The sequence below is a fragment of the Melospiza melodia genome, chromosome 30, assembly GCF_035770615.1.
Source record: "Melospiza melodia melodia isolate bMelMel2 chromosome 30, bMelMel2.pri, whole genome shotgun sequence".
In the NCBI taxonomy this organism is placed as follows: domain Eukaryota; kingdom Metazoa; phylum Chordata; class Aves; order Passeriformes; family Passerellidae; genus Melospiza; species Melospiza melodia.
The window spans coordinates 1,308,912-1,327,601 of record NC_086223.1 but is presented as its reverse complement, the minus strand read 5'-3'; the positions used below and the strand labels follow the sequence as shown (position 1 = coordinate 1,327,601).

At 51.3% G+C, this 18,690-nt stretch overlaps 1 protein-coding gene across 5 annotated transcripts in view; it reads left to right on the top strand.

Annotated features, from left to right (window-relative positions):
* The window catches only part of KANSL1 (KAT8 regulatory NSL complex subunit 1), a 74,471-nt gene extending 55,857 nt beyond the window's left edge, over positions 1–18,614 (top strand). For 3 of the 5 annotated variants that reach the window (XM_063178971.1, XM_063178972.1, XM_063178973.1), the window contains exons 4-15: positions 95–199; positions 3,559–3,674; positions 5,020–5,209; positions 8,104–8,269; positions 11,117–11,299; positions 11,594–11,752; positions 12,036–12,187; positions 13,405–13,523; positions 14,102–14,159; positions 14,529–14,641; positions 15,859–16,105; positions 16,608–18,614. In XM_063178971.1, the coding sequence (XP_063035041.1) occupies positions 95–199; positions 3,559–3,674; positions 5,020–5,209; positions 8,104–8,269; positions 11,117–11,299; positions 11,594–11,752; positions 12,036–12,187; positions 13,405–13,523; positions 14,102–14,159; positions 14,529–14,641; positions 15,859–16,105; positions 16,608–16,889 (1,890 nt within the window). In that variant the 3' untranslated portion in view covers positions 16,890–18,614. The remainder of the gene's footprint in view (positions 1–94; positions 200–3,558; positions 3,675–5,019; positions 5,210–8,103; positions 8,270–11,116; positions 11,300–11,593; positions 11,753–12,035; positions 12,188–13,404; positions 13,524–14,101; positions 14,160–14,528; positions 14,642–15,858; positions 16,106–16,607) is intronic. The other 2 variants (XM_063178974.1, XM_063178975.1) reach the window with 2 other exon arrangements.
* The last annotated feature ends 76 nt before the right edge of the window (positions 18,615–18,690 follow it).

Below are 18,690 nucleotides of genomic sequence, written 5' to 3'. Positions count from 1 at the left end.
GGTGGGAAGGAATTCAGCGTGGGGGACAATGAGGGTGCAGTTTCCCTGTGGACACCAAAGGATCTTGCAGTTCATTGCTGTTCCTCTCTTGCAGGGGCTGATAGTTCTTGGTGAGGCGTCGCCCCCTGACCCTGCAGTAGATGATTCCTCCCGTCCTGTTAGAGCTGAGGTCAGGCTGGAGCCTGGGGCCGAGCGCCTGGTAAGTGCCAGCGTGGGGCTGAGTGCTCCAGTCTGGGGAGGGAAAGCTCATCCCTCAAGCTGTGGGGCTCAGGGATGCTCAAACCATGGCACCGGGCAGCTCCTCATGGGCATCTCCTCTCTGTGACTCCAGGTGGGAATCGCTGATCTTGGTCTGCAGCTCACCCCCTCCTGTGTTGTTTTGGGGTTAATAAACAATAGGATTTAAACACCTTTTAGAACAGAGTTCCTGGGGGTACCTTTGTAATATGCATTAGCATTTTGTGAAGCTTTAAAATCCTAACTAATCCGTTCCCTCCAGCACAAAAAGTACCTCAAACTGAGAGCAGCATGATTAGCAAAGGCTGCTAAAGATGTGGCTATTTAATATCTGCCTGAGCATCTGAGCATTCCCCCTTGGAAAGGGCACTAGTGATTGCAGTGAGATGCACTGGAAACTATGCAGAGTGCCAGGTATTTATTATTTAATACAGAAATGTAGGGCACAGACTGAAGGCTTGATCGTACTGTTCATCCTGCCTGTGATTGCCTTGGATCCTGGGGGATGCAGCAATGCATTAAAATGGAGGGTTTGCAACTTGTGGTCCCTGAAACTTGTGCAGGTTCTACTTGGCACTTTGTTGTGGCCACTCCTGCAGCCCTGTGTGCCTTCTTAGGAAGGAAAGGGTGTTTATTCTCCTTGCACAGGGACTCCCACATCACTGCACGCTCCCAGCTTGTCTGTGACACTGCTGGAAGTGTCACCCCTGGAAGTGCCGCCTCCAGCACCCAGCCCCTGGCTTTGTGCTTAATTAGGGCTGCTCATTAGGGCAGGCTGTTGAGTCAGAGCCCTGATCTGCTCCAGCCAGAGATTACCCAGAGACTGAGGGCTCTTACTGGAAAGGGATCTCCCGGGCCTTTCCTGGAGAGCTGCTTATCATTTTGGCACCCTCCAGGCCTTTCCCCCCAAACTGGCAGGGTTAGAGACACATCTGCAGCATGGAGCAGAGGGAGGAATCCATCCTGTCCCGTGCCCAGCTCCCCTGGATCTCCTCCTCCCGTGAGTGCCTCGGATCCGTGTCCTTGGGCATCGCCTTCCTACGTGGGATGGGGCTGATAATCCCCAGAGGAACTAATCCTATCACCAGTGGAGGGAAGGGCTTTGCAAATAAGGCCTGGGAATATCTTCTGGGAAATGGAAGCTCAGTGGGTGAATAAATAGTTTTGTCTGAAGATGGAAATGACATGAAGCCCTGAAGACATTACTTGGCTGTTGATTTTGGTTCCTTGGATTGCTTGTCTAGTGAGGGGCTGCGCTTGATGTTGCCCCCTAATTAAATATTTCCAGTAATAGGTGAAGGTCTGAACCTGCCTGCTTTTGTTAGGGTTTTTTGGGAATACAGGGGACATTCCTGGTGTTGGCTCATGACCTGTCTGCACACAGCTGCTTTCCTGCCCTGATGTGCAGCAGCAGATGTGCTACAATTGCATCTTCCACACCCTCCAAAGGGATCCAGAGGACCTGGACTTGCAGACCCCAAGCTGATAGAGGAGCTCAGTCAGGAGCAGGGTGTGACCCTGGTGCTATGGATGCTGCTCTGGATCCCAGGCAGCCCTGGAGGACAGCACGGCCTTGGGAGGTGCACCAGGAGCTGGCCAAGAGTGAGAGTGCAGGAGGTGTTGGCTCTGCTCGTGTGCTGGGTACACCCATTCCAGGGTGATAAAGGGAGCCTGGGCTGCTCCTGATAAATACACATTGGATTGATCTTTCCAGCTTCTCCACTGGAAACTGAGTCCCTCTGTTCCTATCTTGAACCACCAAGACAGGAGCAAGCTCTTGGGGAAGAAGTTCTCCTTTAAGACCCTTTCTGTAGAAGAAAATAAAGGATTTCAAAAGAGCTTATGAGTCATGAGTACCCGCCCTGCTGCACCAGGGGTGCCTCCGGCGGGTGTCACGTGGAGGCTCAGCCCTGCCAAGCCTCTGGAAAGCAGAGGGAAAGTGCTCAGCTCCTGCATGACTTCACCTGGCTGGGCTGCTGGGTTTACCTGATGTCTCAGGCGTGAGCTGATCTCGCTCCTCCGTCTCTCTGCGTGGCACAGTTGGTCTCATCCTGTCTTTGCTCCCCCATAGGAGAAACATCTCTTTTAGCAGAAGTGTAAAAACCCCTGCAAAGTTCCTCAAGCAGGCCCGGGCAGAAGTTGTGTGGGTTGTTAAAAACGGCCCTTCCCTGGGTGACCCAGGTGTCTGCTCCTCTGGAAACCGTTAATCCAGCAGTGCCATGGCCTGGCTTTGTTGTTTATTGAGTTGGGGGCTGTTTGCTGGGAAGATTTAATCACCACAGTCCAGATGGGTTTGGGATGGAGTCAGGGCCAAGCAGGGGGCTTGGCTGACCATCTGTGTGGTGTCAGAGCTCTGCTTTTGCCTTTTTTCTTGGTGCTTGAACCGCATCACCACTGTGTGTGCTCAAAGGGGGAACCCCAGTGAGGGACAGGGCAGGGAGTGTAGGAAGTACCACACAGAGGAAGAAATGAAGTTTAACCCCAGGGAGGAGCATGTCTGACACCAGAAACAGGGGGCTGCATGGGAGGGGCTGAAGGTGATGAATGCCAGAGGTTTGGCTGCAGAGTGGGGAGCAGGAATGTCACTGGTGGGAGGTAAAAGGCCACTGTGTCCTTGGAGGCTTGGTGACAATCCTGCTGCTCCCTGCAGAGCCTCAGGCAGAAGGGATTGGGGAGCACAGTGAATTTTTACTCACTTTGCTCTACCAAAAAGGTGTTTCCAGCTTTGTGTTTATGCAGCACTTTCAGAGTTACAGACTCGCCCTGCTCCCATCCCAGCCCCACAGCCTGGGTTCACGCTCATTTAAAACACTCCCTAAAATGCTGTTAGGACTCTGTTTGCACAGGTAGTAAGTTAAAATGCAAATTCAGTTTTGCAAGTCAGTTCCCCTCTCCCTCCCTCCCTGTTTTGCCCCAAAGTGCTTCGGCAGGAGCTTTCAGCCACATGGCTCAGAACAGAAACCAAACTGCAGGAGAGACTGCAGAGCTTTACAGGTGGTGATGAACCTGTTTGCACCATGGAGACAAAATGCTAAAATCTCCTTAAAGCCCTCAGCCTTTCATGCTCCTGGTTGCCTGAGGGGAATTAAAGTCCTTTGGATCTTGCAATGAAAGAGCTGCCATGTATCCATGCTCTTGCTCTCCCTAAGATCTCCTTGTGTCCCTGCTCTCCTGTTCATACAGTGACTTCTGAACCCTGCTTTGAAGTCCTGTGTGGAAATCCATGGCTGCAGTGCAGAATCCTCAACCAGAACCCAGTTATACTAATTGTGGCTATTTAAGAAGCTTTTATTTATTTCTGTTTTTCTCACCCTTCCTTAGAGTGTGTCTGGATCCCAGCCCCTAGAAAGCTTGGGAATTTCTGCTGCAAATACTCCTGAATCCCATCCCACCAAGCCCTGTGGAGCACCAAGACCTGTCAATGGAGTTATTAACACGTAAGCTCTTGGATATTCTGGAAGAGTTTGCTTTTATGATCTTTGCAATGTCCCGTTGGAAGCCAGGCTGTAGCTGGTTGGTAATGGTACAGATGGTGTCTTTTTTCAAAAAAGTACAGTAGTAGATCATGCCTGGAAACATTTTGGAGGAGATTGCTTGCTTGAGGTTTTCTGCTGCATTGTTTTGCTGAAAATGGAATTAAACTGAGCTGTGTTTACATGAACAAGCCCTGCAGGCAGCTGTGCACTGAGCATGGGCAAAACTTGTTTCTTTATGAGTAGTTTTAATACATCTTCAAATTGTGTGATTCAAAGGTACTAATGCCCTGCTTGCAGAATTATCTGTAACCACTGACCCACTTTATTGGAGTTATGTAGGAAACCCGTTGATTTGGGGAGTAAAACTTCCTAAATTCTTCATTTCTCCGGGCTGCTTTTGTTGACAAAGTCTTGAAGTGGGTAAATGAAAACAAGTGAAAGACATTCCTTGATGCTACAGGGTTGAACCACTTGAAAACCCTTGAAAAACGTTGCACTTGCTCAGTGCCTTGAGGAGGCAGGGAAAAAGAGAGGGGAAAAGGGAAGGAGGGAGGGAGGGATGGATCCTGCACCGATGTAATGCGAGCAGATCAAGGAGCCCGTGGCTGCAGCTGGAACACTGCAGGCTGTAACAGAGCCCTTTGTATCCCTGTAGCCTTTGAACTGCACAGCCTTGGACCACAGGGCTTTAATGTTTTGCATTTTTAGAAATGAAACACTTGCAGAAGAGACATGAAAAGGTTCTGTAGATGAGGTGCTGCTGCGCTGGGATCTGCTCGGGGCACGGGGCATTGATGCCAGGGCTGCTGCAGCCTTTGTGCCTCGCAGAGGTTGATGTTAACTCTGCACCTTTCTGGGGTCACTGCTGGGAGCTGGCACAGGTGGAGATCTCAAATATCCATCAGAACCAAGTTTACATCGGGGTTAAATATTTTTTCTATAAAATTATATGTTCTCTGGCATTTAGACTCAGAAAACCTCTTGTCTAAAGATTCCCCAAACTCTCATTCTGGAGGAAGCTGAATTCTAGGGTTAAAGCTGTTCTGGTCTAGAGTGGCTTTTGCTCTGTGGCTTTCAGTGCTGTTTTTTTTGTTCAGAGCTTCCAAAGGTATTTGGTCAAAGGTTCAGTCGTGGGAGAGTGGAAGGTGACAGAAGTAAAAGCAAAAAATGGAGTTGGTTTAATAAATCCTGTTGTGCCGTGAACTGCGGAGCTCCAAACTCAGCTCGGAGCGTTCGCTCAGGTGAAAACCACGAACCTGCTGCGTGAATAACTGGGGTTTTCCTGTTCTCCTCTCCTGTGGGGCAGTCTGCAGCCTGGCCTGGCAGAACACGCTCAGGGAGATGGCCAGGAGGCCGAGGAGCTGCTCCACAAGAGGCAGCGCCTGTCGCTGGTCCCCGCCGACGGGACGTGCGTGGCCGCTCGCACCCGGCCCGTCCTCAGCTGCAAGAAGCGGCGCCTCGTCCGACCCAGCACCATCATGCCCCTTTCCAAAAAGGTCAGTCGGGTCTTCTCTGCTCTTATTTGTCTTGTAAAGATGGGGAAAGCAACAGGAAGGAAGAGCAGGACAGCAGGGCTCTGTAAAGGCTGTTGGAAAAACAAAGGAGAAGGTGGTAACGGGTTGGAAGATTTTTCTTTGCTGTCACTGGGGAGGGAAGATGCTGAACCCATGAGTTTTCTTAAGCCAACCAACCTGAGGTGAACTCGAGGCCAGGTAGGTCAGTGTGGCACAGTCTGAGCAGGAGAAAGAAGCCCTGAAAAGTCAAGTATCAGGAAACCTTAACTCTGAGACAGGAATTAGCAAAGCCCCAGGAACTCATTGCTGCTGCTCAAGGGAAAACCACATTCATCCCAGGCATACGTGGGATGAATGCCCTGTCTCTTCCTGTTTTGTTTTCTTTATTACTATTTTTTATACTCCTCTCCCTAATGCAGAATTCATTCAATGGAAATGCAGTTTATTGCCTGCATGAAGAAGGGCCATGTTTAATTCTTTTTATTTTCTCTTAGGAATACCATAAACTGTCAGTTGGAGGGAAAATAGTGAGAAATGAAGGAAATAAGGATCTTTATTTGTGCATGCAGAACCATAATGGCAAAAATCCACTTACCTTTGAGACAAAGTGTTTCAAGTCTAACTTTCCCACAAGGGCTGGGGGGTTTTCACTCTGCGGATGTTTTAAAGAGAAGCTCCAAAAGCAGCATTTTTCTGAGCAAAATAGATTCTTCCTCAGCTGAGTCAGCTTTAACTGATCACTTATCTGCAGTTTTATCTGGGGTATTTCTGGGAGAGCTCTGCAGTGATTACTTGCAGGATCTTCAGTGATTTGGAAGTTGCTGAACATTCTCGTGGTGGATGCTGCCTTGTGCACTCAGTGCTTGAAGAATTGGCTGTAAATTCTGTGTTAGATCTTTGTTGTTGTCATCATCAAATACATTTGGTAATCAGAGATGGTTCAGAAGAGCAGTTCCAGGGATGAAAGCAGCAGAGAGCAGGGGATTTCTGAGCCCTCCTCCAGTCATTCCAGAGACAGCTGAGTCACGGCCAAGTCGTGCTCCAGAAATGCCACGTCCAGTTCCCTCCACTCCCTTGCCCAGCAGAAAGTGGCTGTGGATTGAACTTTGCCACCTGCATTGTGGAGGTTTTGATCTTGTAATGTTTTTTATTGTTTTCCTCACAATTTGGTGCACACACTTAAGGGATTTTGTGCCCAAAGCTGGGGGCAGCCCTTCAGCTCACACGCGGGCAGAGTGGCAGGATTGCTTCTCTCCTTGCACAGCCATCCTGGTTAGAAAGCCCTGTGGGCTTAAACTTTATTATTTTTTATTAAATAATTAGTTCCCAGCAGTGGTAGAGCACTGCTGATTCATGCTCATTTTTGGATCCATCACAACCTCCACGTCCTCTGGGCAGAACTTTCAGAGGTAGCAGCATAACTGCTCAGTTACCCCTTCCTCCTCTTCTCTGGGCACTGCCTTTGCTTCTTGCATTTGCCCTCAGTGAATTACATGTGATTTATTTTAAATAATTTCTCTGAATTTGTAACCAGGAGTGGGTTTCCAGATCTTTATTTCAAGCAGCCCTTCCCAGTGTAGTGTTATTTGCTGTGGATATTTTCTCCCATCCTTCAAGTCATTCATGGAAATTATTTGAATAATTCTGACTCAGAACAGGCTTCTGCAGGATCCAGTTTGATCCATTCTTCCATTTTGGTGGGGAATCAGGGGTTGTTTTCTTGTGTGTCTGCTTGCAGTGGTTTCACACAAATTAAGTCTTTATCAAGTCTATAAATCTGTGAATTGTGACTCTGTCCTGCATTAAGGAACAAGGTTGAGAACCACCTTTGTCACTCTGTAGATGTCCCTGCAAGTGTCAGATCTTGGCATATAATGATGGCTCTGACCCACTGGAACTAAAAATGGCTTCTCTGCCCCTTCTCTGACAGCAGAATTGTGCTGCCTCATGGTTTTTATAAATGAGGTTTCAACCTAGATAAAATTAAACACTTTTAGTCAAATTTAGCAGCTGTTAAACTGTCTGTGCTGGTAAGTCATAGTTTTCAGTTGTGTTTATGCAAAGTGAAAGCATCCTCTCGTGAGACCAAACTAAATTAACACATTCTGTACAAGGTAGAAAAAAAAGGGTGTTTATTTATTTAATTAATTAATTAATTAATTAATTGTCTATATATATAATAATTACCTATATTAATTATGTTATCTATATATATGTAAATTCTGTAAAATAGGAAAAAAGGGGGTGTGTGTATGTGTGCATATGTATATAAATTATATATATATAAATTGCATATATATATAATTAATATTGAATACACTATATAATTAATATTGAATATACTATATATTGAATGTACTATATATACTGTATACTATTGAATATAATAAATATTCATTATACTATATAATTAATATTGAATGTAGATAATTAATATTGAATATACTATATATATTATGCATAATAAGTATAATTTTAAACAATATTTTTTAAATGTCACATAACAGCTATTTAATATTATAAATAATTTTGACAATGTTTTAAAATGTCACGTAGCAGCTATTTAATAATAAATTCTAGAAATTTATCTAGATAAATTTTCTCGATTTATTTCTAGATTTATTTATCTAAATCTAGAAATAAAATGAATTTATTATATATTTCTTGATAATCAAAGGTAGCTATAATCTGTAAAATACAGGTTGATTTTAGCTATTTTATACACATGTACAGTATGTATTTATATATACATGCAGAAGGAACATTCAGACAATTACGCTGCTTTTTGGGCGTTTCCAGTGAGCTGTCCCGGGGGCCGTGGTCTGTCTGTCCCTGGGCTGGCTGTGACGTGTCCCCGTGTCCGTGTGTCCCCTCAGGCCCAGCGTGGCAGCCTGGCGCGCTGCAGCTGCGACGTGAACCCCTCGTGTGCCCTGTGCGGGAGCCGCAGCCCCAGCACGCTGGAGATCCAGTACGATGCCCCCCTGCTGGAGCGCCTCTCGCAGCTGGACTCCTGCATCCATCCTGTCCTGTCATTCCCAGACGGTGAGCACGGCTCCTGCTGCCTCTGGGGAGGGGCAGATCTGCTGGGGCACAGCCAAACCTCTTCATCTGCAGCTGGCTTGGAGATGGGAGCCTTGACTAGATCGGGAGGTCACACCCGGGCTCTGTTGAGTTTTGGGAATCTCAACCTGCAGCCTCACTCACAGCAGTGAAACCAAGGCCTGGGAGTCCTTCCTGGGACCCTAAACCACTTGGGAAATATTTGCTTCCATGAGTTTGTCCATCTCTATAGACTGATTTGTGGATTGGTTCGTCACAGGAAATCCTTTTGACCTCGTGAGGAATTGAAAACGATCTTCCATGGTTCGGTGGGCACAGCAAGAGGGGATGTTCCTGTTAGGACACTCAATTTCCTGTGTTACAGCTTCAGGGTTAATCGGCATTAAGAGAGGAATAATTAACCAGCCCTGACTGTGGGCTGTTCACAAATTCCATGTGTAGGGACTTTTCCCAAGGGAAGAGTAGTTTCCAGAGTGTTCTTCAACTGGTGCTTTTATCAGGGGAGTTGGGAAATGATTGGATCACATGGTTCCTTGCCTTGGTGGGAGTTCATGGCTGCTTGGGGTGGGAAATTGGGGCTGCCCCATCCTTGGAAGTGCCCAAGGCCAGGCTGGGACAGTGGAAGGTGTCCCTGCCCCAGCCATTCTGGGATTCTCATGCTGGCAGGAAGGTGTGTGGCCTGGCTTCCCATGGAGGTGTCAGATGGTTGGTCTGGGATAAGTCACTGAGCTAATGTGTGCGCTTGGGTTTAAATTTCAGCTTTTCACAAACTTTTTGTGACAGTGGGAAATGCAGGGAGTGTCTGGGAGCAATTAGTGTGGCCTCTTTCATTAGCACTATATTTAAACCAGACTAAAATAGTAAATTTGGGCTATTTTTAGCTAGATCCCTCCCCTCCCAAAGACACAGCTCTGATCAGGAGTGCTCAAGGAGCTTAATGAACTCCTGAAGCAGGAATTTATTTTGTGATTTCACAGCACTTGTGATCCTCTATAGTGCTAAATCAAATATCCTGGGAAATGGGGAGACAACGTGTTGGGTGCTATTGCAGCAGAGGCACCAGGCAAATTATCCCATATTCTTCCCATTTTCAGAGCTCCCTGCAGCTGCCTCACAGGGTAGATCAGTTCTGGCTGCATAAGATTAAAAAACTTTGGATTTAAAACTAATTGGTGTAAAGCTTAAACACCTGTGCAGGAAACCCCATTTTTTTTCCAGTACTGGTGAACTTTATTTATTCACTAATGCTTCAAGCAGTTGGCTAGGGTTGATTTTTGGGATGGGGGTGATTCCTGTCCTAGAGAAGAGGCAGGTAACATGTTCAGGTGGGGAAATGGCAGTGCCTGGTGCTGTTGGTGTGCTCTGAGGTGTCTCTGCACACCTGTGGGGTGAAGCCAGGGTGCTGCTGTGTGTGCAGGGCTGGCTGAGGGTTCCTGCTGCCCAGGGCACAGCTGTGAGCATGTGCTGACTTTCACTTTGAGCCGGCTCTGGGTGCCAGCCGGGATCTCCAGAGCAGTTTGCCAAGGGCAAAACTGCCAGGCACTGCAGGAGGAAAAGATCATTTATTCACTTATTCCCCTGGCAAGCAGGACCCAGCCAGCGAGGCCTTGAACCCTTGTCCTTGTGCTTTGTCCTCTTTGTCCCCTTCCTTTCAGGGTGTGTGGGGTTTTTTGTTGGTTTTTTTTTTTTTTTTTTCTGGTTTGATTTCTCGCTGGGAATTTTTGGATGATGTAATAACCTTGGAGGGAGGATGAGCGCTGGGCTCACTGTGGTTGCCATCTGCTGGTCCCTGGGAGCCCTGCACTGCTTCCCGAGGAGCAGGGGGAGGAGGGATGCTGGCACTGCTGCCAAACCAGCAGAGAACTCCATTCCTGCTGGCAGCGTTTTGTCCTGGCCTGCTCCCCCTCCCTTCAACCTGTCCCCTCCTTCCACAGATGGTGTGGGATGGGAGCTGGGAGGAGAAAGCAAAAGATGAGCAGAGAGCAGAGGCCATTTTCCCCAAGTCTGGCCGCCCCAGTGGACGGCAGCATCCCTAAAGGACTGGCCTGGCCCCTCTCTGGTTTTTGGGACATGTCCCCACAGGCAGCAGTGATGGCCAGAGAACTGCCATCACCCTGTGACTGCCCTTCCTTAGCAAGGGGCTGGCTGACAGCTTTAACCACCAGGGTACTTGGAATGGAGCTGTCCTGGCTTTTTCCAGGGAGCCAAGTCCCCCCCCCAGCTCCAGCCCATGCCCTGCCAGCTCCATCCTCTTTGCCTGCCTGGATCTGCTGGGCCTTTCCAGTCCCTGAAATTGGGAGGGAAATACTGGACAGGGGTCCAGCTACCAGCCAGGGGTTCCCCCTGCTCTTGGGGCCTCTCAGGTGTGGTCACACACAATTTCTCATGGCTGAGGTGCCACATCAGGCAAATTAACATGCTGCAGTGCCTGGCTGGCTTCTGGCTTGACTTGAAATTGAGGATTTAGGCTGAATTTCTCTCTTCCAGCCCAGATTTGGTGCTGAGATACCTCAGATTCTTTGAGGTCAAATCTGAGGTAGCACCACATGAGATACCTACAGAGGTGAAGACACTAGAGTTTTCTGACTTAGAAAACTTTGCCAGGATATGCTTGGGCTGTGAATCCAGTAGGAATTTCACAAAGACCTGCAGATTAGAAATGTTGGGACCTATTGCAGGTCCTTCCTGAAGGTGGGGAGAGTGTGAGGAAGCCTGGGTCTGACAATCTGTGCTTGCATGTTCATCAGGGGCTGTTCTTACTGGGAGGCTGATGGGGCCACAGCTCTTTGTTGCACGATTAATTCCGATTAATGCTCTGTCCCCCTGCAGATGTGCCGACGAGCCTGCACTTCCAGAGCATGTTGAAATCCCAGTGGCAGAACAAGCCCTACGAGAAAACTAAAGCTCCCAAGAAGCTGTCGCTGAAGCACAGAGCCCCCGTGCCCCCCAGCCTGGCTGACCCCGCGCGCAAGGACCGCCACAAGCTGGTCAACTCCTTCTTCACCGCGGCCAGTAAGTGCTGCCCCTGCCCCACCAGGAGGAGGAGGAGGATGCCCTTCAGTCCCGCTCCCAGGGGTGAGGCAGGGCTATGGCAGGGCTGCAGGTGAGCTGTGTGCAGGTGCAGCTCAGGTTTGTAGGGACCTCCCCGTGCTCGGTGTCAGCCATGCCCGCAGCAGTGCCGCAGGTCTGAGCACACCTCCCCAGCCACCGCCGTGGTGTGGGCAAACTGTGCCCGAGTCTCCTGTGCCAGCAGAAAGAGAGGTGAAAGCAGGCATTTCATAGCTCTTTCTCTGTTCCCCTCCTCAGAGCGCTCCCATCAAAAAGCCCAAGCAGACAAGGCACACAGGCCGCCTTTAGACGATTTTTCGGCCGTGTCCAAGGCCGAGAGAGCGCCAGAGCGCTCTGCCCAGCCTCCTGCCTTTGACAAAAAGCGATTGCGAGACTGCTCATCTGAGAGGAGTGAAGGTAGGCCCCCAGGGGCAGGCGTCTCGGGGGGAGCTTGGGCTTTGCTGCATCCCCAGCCTCTCTGCCCCACAGAAGGGGGCACGCACTGCTTCGGGCCGAGCCGCCACCACAGCAACGCCTCGTGTGCTCTAACCTGCTTCTTCCCCAGGGCAGCCCCTCAGAAGGTGCTTCTCTTTCCTGCAAAGTGCTCCTCAGTGCACACGGTCCTTTCCACCGCCACCCCTCGGGTGGGCTGGGTTTTTTTGCTAATGTTGTTGTTCGTTTTCTCCCCCTCCCTGTGCAGTGTTGAAGCACCACACGGACGTCGGTGGCCCGAGCTACCTGTCAGCAGCTGTGACCCCCACCCCTCACAGCCCCATAGCTCGGCAGCTCTCCACCTCCTCCGAGGGCTCTGCTCCCGCCAGCTCTGCTTCCCAGGGCACCTCTGGCACTGCTGTGAGTATCTGCTGCCTTCCCAGGGCTTCAGGGCTCAGTTGCTACACAGATTCTGGGCTGGGAGTGCTCATTGTTCCTCTTGCCACGCTGGACCCTTTGGTTCAGCTGCTGTAGGGGTTGCTGGGTGAGTGTTGGGTGCGGTGGCTGTGCTGCAATTCCAGGTTCACCATCAGCTCAGCAGCTGCTGGTGAATGTTCCCCTCGGTGTCACTATGCTGTGAATGGGATTGGGGTCACAGGGCCAGGGCACAGCAGTGGTGGTGGGGATCTTCCACCTCTGCACCATCTGCAGCAGTCTCTGAACTCTGACCATCTTCTGGGGCACACTCAGACGGCCACAGTGCTGGAGGGTGGCAGGGTGTGGGACCTTCATGAGCTCTGAGACTGGGCAGAAACTCCCTCCCACGTCAGCAGAAGCCCTTCAATGAAAGACTGAATTCTGCTGAGCTCACAGGTGTCCAGTGAAGGATTTGGCTTCTTTCTGCCCCCCGCCATTCCCCCATTTGGTGGCGGGGGCCAAAGCCTGAGCTGGATGTGACCCAGGGAGAGCAGAGCAGGACTCATTGAGCCCCCTGCTCCAGGCTTGTTGCCATGGGCGCATCTGGGTCCCCACTGGGTTCCTTCACTGCAGAATTCAATTGTTCCATCACCAGCTGTGACGTCAGGGTGTCAGAAGAACCTGGTGGTGGTTCAGCTTGAGTGTGCTTGGTGTTTTGGAGAGGACAGCCCATCTCAGCAGCTCTGACACCTCAAGGAGGCCTTTCCTTGGCTCTGCACACCCACCCTGGTTTTCTCTTGCTGCTTTTCCTGCTGTGCTTTCACAAGCTCGTTCAGAAATGCCAGATGAAGAGGTTTCCCTCCCTCAGCAAGAGGATTCCAGGCCCTGGGCTCCACACTCTGGCCTCAGGGATGGAGCTCCTGTGTTCAAGCGTCCCAGGCAGCTGCGGGTCTGTGGGGGCTCCCCAACCACAGGGTCAATCCTTGCTCTGGGCAGCCACACCTTGGGATCTGGGTTTCCTTGCTGTAGATTTTGGGTTGGGGAGAGGACTTGGAGCAAGCAGTAGGAGATCTCTAGTCTGATGCAAATTGATGTTGGCTCTGAAGTGTCCGTAGGTCAGACAAGGTCACTCTGTCCTCTTCCCATCAATGACTTCCTGTGATGACTTTCCCACGTGCCAGACCCCACATCCCTTTCTCACATGGTTCTCCCTGTTGCAGCAGCCGAGGAGGAGGAGGGGTGAGAGCTCCTTTGACATAAACAACATCGTCATCCCCATGTCCGTGGCTGCCACCACCCGCGTGGAGAAGCTGCAGTACAAGGAGATCCTCACCCCCAGGTACTGCCCCAGCCCCAGAGGGAAAGCACAGTGCTTTGCTTCTTCTTGGTAATAAGGGAAAGGTTGGAAAACTGATCTTGCCATTGCTGGAGACTGGCTAAGTTAGGGAGTGTTTTCTGTGAGGGGCCCTTGGCCATCAAAGCCAACTGCTCAGCTCAGTTCTGCTCAGTTTAAAGTCAGTCCTTGTCTTGCTGCTAAGTCAAAGGTCCCAGTGGTTTCCCAGCTCTGCAGGTGCCTGGGCTGTGTTAACCTTGCAGTTCTGCCTCTCCCCAACTTCCTTCTATCTTACTCCTGCTCATCTGTGCTCTTACCTGGCCCGTTTCAGCAGGGCAGGAGGGAGCGTGTGGGAGAAAGAGAAGGAAATGCAGCAGCCTCTGCTCTGCTTCCTCTGCCCTTGGGGAGCTCCAGCTGTGCTACCAGAGCACCGAGGAGGTCTGGTGCTTCAAACTGGGCCTAAGTGTGTTGCTCCTGATGGCAGGGTGGAATTTTCCCTTTCCCAGAAGCCAGTGTTGGGAGGGAAGGGGGATGTGCAGCTGGTTCTAGCTATGCCCTGAGTGATGCCCATGATTGTGTTGCAGCTGGCGTGAAGTTGATATCAGTGCTCTGAAAACCAACCCTGAGGAGGACAACGAGGAGGTAAGAAGGATTTTATTTCCCAGTTAATGTGTGATGAGGCCTGATGGTAAATGAGCAGTGTCTGTGGAGGGAACAGAGGCAGGGACCTCAGCAGGGAACCAACAGCTGGGGTTGGTGCCTTTCCAGGGCTGCCAGAGCTCCAGGAGCGTTTGGACAAGCTCTGGGGCACAGGGTGGGATTGTTGGGGCGTCTGTGCAGGGCCAGGAGCTGCACTGGATGATCCCTGTGGCTCCCTCCCAGCTCAGGACATTCTACAACTCAATGACAAACATTTAAATTCTCACTGCAACTAGTTCTGGAAAAACTGTAGAGAGATGGTTGTTTTACAGGAGAAAGCTCTGACCAAGCCCTCTGCCCTTCCCTTTCCAGGTTGAGGATTTGTCAGACTCAGCGTTCGCTGCTCGGCACGGGAAGTGTGAGGAGATGGAGCGGGCGCGGTGGCTCTGGAGCACGAGTGTCCCCCCTCAGCGCCGGGGCAGCAGGTACAGCCCTGCCCTCCTGCCCTCAGGGCCACATGCCCAGCACTGGGTGCTCACTGGGATTCGTACAAATGGTTGAAAGCTGCTGCTGGTGCTGCAAAGTTTGGTGTCATCCAGCTTGAGGAGCCCGTGTGCGAGGGGGCAAAGCCTTGCTTAGGTGGGGGTGAAGCCACAGCCCAGTTTGGCTGCAGACAGCTGCACCAAGTGCTTCCTCAAGCATTTCTGCTGCTCCAGAAGTGTGGGAGATGCTGTGCCAGCCCAGAGTCCAGGGGAAGGCACAGGGCTTGCAATGCCATCGTTCTGCAGGATCAGGGACACTGGCACTGGGCACTCAGTTCCCTTCCTGCTGTGTCTTTATGAGTGGGTGGGTGTCTAAAACCACCACTGTTTCCAGCTGTTGATCTCACCATAAACCTGCTCAAGAAGAGATTTGCTCTTCTCAGTTCCATCACCAGGGTTTGGTTGCCTGGAGTCACTTTGTTCTGGGGCAGAGCCACAGCTCTGTCCCTGCCCTCAATGCTGCTTTGGTTTCAGTTCTGCCATTGTGGGGGTTCCTGCAGGTGCAAACCTGGCAAACCCCCCTCGTGCTGCTGCCCTGTTTCCTCTGCAGCTGCAGTTCCCAGTGCTCCTGGAGAGTGGGATGTTCTGCTGTTTCCTTAGCCCATTTCTTACCTATGAAGTCCTCGATGGCCACTTGCTGTTGCATTTCATCTTGGAGAGTTGCATGTGGATTTGGGAACTCAGTTATTGTTTCTCTGCTTGTAGCCTGTGGGTTTTTATCTGGACTCTGTGTCAGAGCTCAGACTTCTGTAATTCTTGGTTGAGATCTGAGGTCTCAGGGTTTCACTGTGCTCCTCCCACTGCCAGCTGCTGAAATTGCTGCATTTCCAGCATTGCTGATTCCCTGCACTCAGTCCCTGAGCTGCTGCTAGGGGTCACCTGCTGTGAGGAGGGGGAAACACTTGGAAAAGTGTTTTGATTCCATAGGGAGCTTCTGATCGTGGTGTTTGTGCAGCACTGGGAATGTGGGAGATGGGTGGGACACAGAACCTCAGGAGAGCAGCACCAGTGATGCACCCAGACACTGAAATGGGGCAGGGATGGGCCTGGGTGGATTTTATCTCTGGGCTGTGGCATTCCCAGGGCAAAAGGATCCTGGGGGTAGGATCAGGCAGCAAAGGGGAAGCATGGCTGGGCTCTCAAACCTGCTCTTGTCTCAGGTCCTACAGATCAACAGACGGACGGACAACCCCCCAGCTGGGGAACCCCTCGACTCCCCAGCCAGCATCCCCTGAGGTGGGCAACTACCACTCCCACTTGGAGCTGTCCCACACCCACTCACCACGCAGCCCCATCAGCCCCGAACTGCTCTGTGCCCCCCTGACCCCCCTGTCCCGGGACTCCCTGCGGCTCCTGTCCAGCGAGGACACGCGGTGCTCCACGCCCGAGGCCGGCCTGGACGAGCAGGTGGGTGCTGGCTGCGGCCAGGGCAGGTGGCACAGGTGTGGGGACAGACACAAGTGTGACCTTGGTGTGGGGATACAGGTGTGGCACTGCAGGTGACCTGGGTGTGGGGACACGGGTGTGACCCTGGTGTGGGGAGGCAGACATGGCACCACAGGTGACCCTGGTGTGGGGACACGGGTGTGACTCTGGTGTGAGGACACAGGTGTGGCACTGCAGGTGACCTGGGTGTGGGGACATAGGTGACCCTGGTGTGGGGAGCAGCCTGGCAGCCGCCTGTGGGCAGTGCCTGAGCGCTGGCCCAGGTGGGATCAGGGCATGGGAAGCGCTGCCAGCAGCTGGCTCCGTGTCCTCTCCACATCTGCTGAAGCTTCCCAGACGCTGCTCTGAGCTGGGAACCCGCACCAGGAGCAGCTCCGAGCTCCGGATCCGTGCGGGGAGTGAGGGCACACAGCTTTTGGGGATTTTCCGGGGATTTTCCGTGACTCCTCTCTCCGTCCCGCAGGCCGTGCAGCCCTGGGAGCGCCGCACCTTCCCGCTCTCGTACGACCCCCGGACGGAGTGCGAGGAGCAGCCCGACCCCCAGGACCGGCTCTCGCGCTGCACCCGCCGCACGTCGGGCAGCAAATCCTCCCGGGAATGCGATGGCACTTCGGCTTCGCCCAGCCTGCCCAGCCTCAAGAGCCGAGCCCCGCTGGCCCCCCCCTCCTCCTCCTCTTCCTCCTCCTCTTCCTCCTCCTCCTCCTCCTCCTCCTGCTCCGCAGTCCTGCGGCCAGCGCACAGATAGAGACACACGGGAGACATGAGCAAACCAACACACAGAACTAACTCTTGGCATTAAAGCTTCCAAAATCTGCGTTTGATATTCAAACATCCTGCCGGGAATTTTCACAGTTTTTAGTGAATTTAAGGAGTTTAGAAACTGTTGTTTTCTTTTTTTTTTTTTTCTTTTTTTTTGTTTCTTTTTTTTTTTTTTTCCTTCTCCATGTTTCCTCGTCACATGAATGAGCCCCCAGATTCCTCCCAGCGGAGTGAAGCCTCGGGAGGGGAGCAGCCCACCAGACCCCCTCCCTTTTCCTCCCTCCTTTAGGTGTATAAAACTAGAGCACAGGATTTAGCTGACTAGCAGATTTCGGGGATAGTTTTTCCCACCAAAAGGGTGTCGTTTTCTCTTAACCCACTCCCCCCACCCTGAAAGGTTTTAGTGGAGTGAAATTAGTGGTGAAAAGTGATGTCTTGGGATTGCAACCTTCACTGTCTGGCTGTCTTCACCTGCAGAGTGCCCACCTGCACTTCACCCTCGTGCGTTTTCCTGCCCCAGGTTGTAGTTCCAGGTATCCAAAGGGGGGGATTCTGTCCCTCCCTGGTCCTCGCTCTGCCCCTGGGGACACCTCTCCCTTCCTTCTCCCCTGGTTTGGAGCAGCCTGGCTCTGGCTGCATTCCTGGCAGGGGGAAAGGGGAGGGACCTTGTGGCTGCTCCACACTCAGCTTGGCATGACAGGGGTGGGAGTTGGGGGGAAGCACCTTGTGCACAGCGGGTGTGTGGCGAGGGCAGGGAGGGGAAGAGCCCCCGATGCTTTGAGCAGGAGCAGAATTCCCGGAGCACTTGGATGATGCCCTTTGGGCTGGGGCCGGGGGAGCTGTGAGCGAGGCCGGGCCGGGGGTCCCGCAGGTGGGTTTGTGTCAGACAAGGGCGCAGAGAGGGAAGGATGGAGGCAGCTCCTGCTGGGGGATCGGGCTCACCGCAGCTTCGCTCCACTCCCGCACCGTCCCAGCTCCGGTGCCGGTTCCGTTTCATTTCAGGGCGCCCGCCGTGCCCCCTCCTGACAGGTCTTTGAGTTTGAGCCCAGTTCGTTGTTCCTCCCCGTCCCCTCCCGCCCGGTTCCGCGCCCGCAGCGATCCCGGACCCCGCACACCGTCCCCGTGTCACGCTTCCCGCTCCCGACGGTGTGGCTCCTGGGCCCTGTCCTGTTGCTAGCATTGTGCCTGTCTTATGTATAATCACATCACCAAAAAAAAAAAAAAAAAAAAAAAACGGGAAAAAAAAAATACAAAGGACTTTTTTTTTTTTTTTTTTTTTTTTCCATTTTGTAATCGTAAAGAAATAGTCGCTGAACTGCTTCATGGTCGGGGTTTTCACAATTTTCAACATGATCTCGTGGTTTTGGTTCTGTTCTAGTTTAAAGGATCCGTCATTGTTTCTTTAAAACAAAAACCCAACAGACAACGGCGCTACCATATCCCTCTGCAGAAGTGCTTTTCTATTTATAAGGTTGAAAATTCTGAATAACCCTTTTAGCATTATAAAAACCACACAAAAAAAAAAACCCACCTTGTATTTTGTAAATATTTTCTTTTCCTGCTTTGAGCTGTGTAATGTCCTTGTTATATAGAAATGCTTTTCTTCCGAGAAGCTGATCTTTGTTAATGTCTTGATTCTGTTGGCAAAGCACAAATGTGCTTATAAAAAAAAAAAAAAGAAGAAAAGATTAAAAAAAAAATTAAAATGTAATATTCCATTTGATGAGTGTGAAACGCTGGGCTGGGACAGGGAAGGGGCCCTCAGTGCACTCAGATCAACTGCTTCC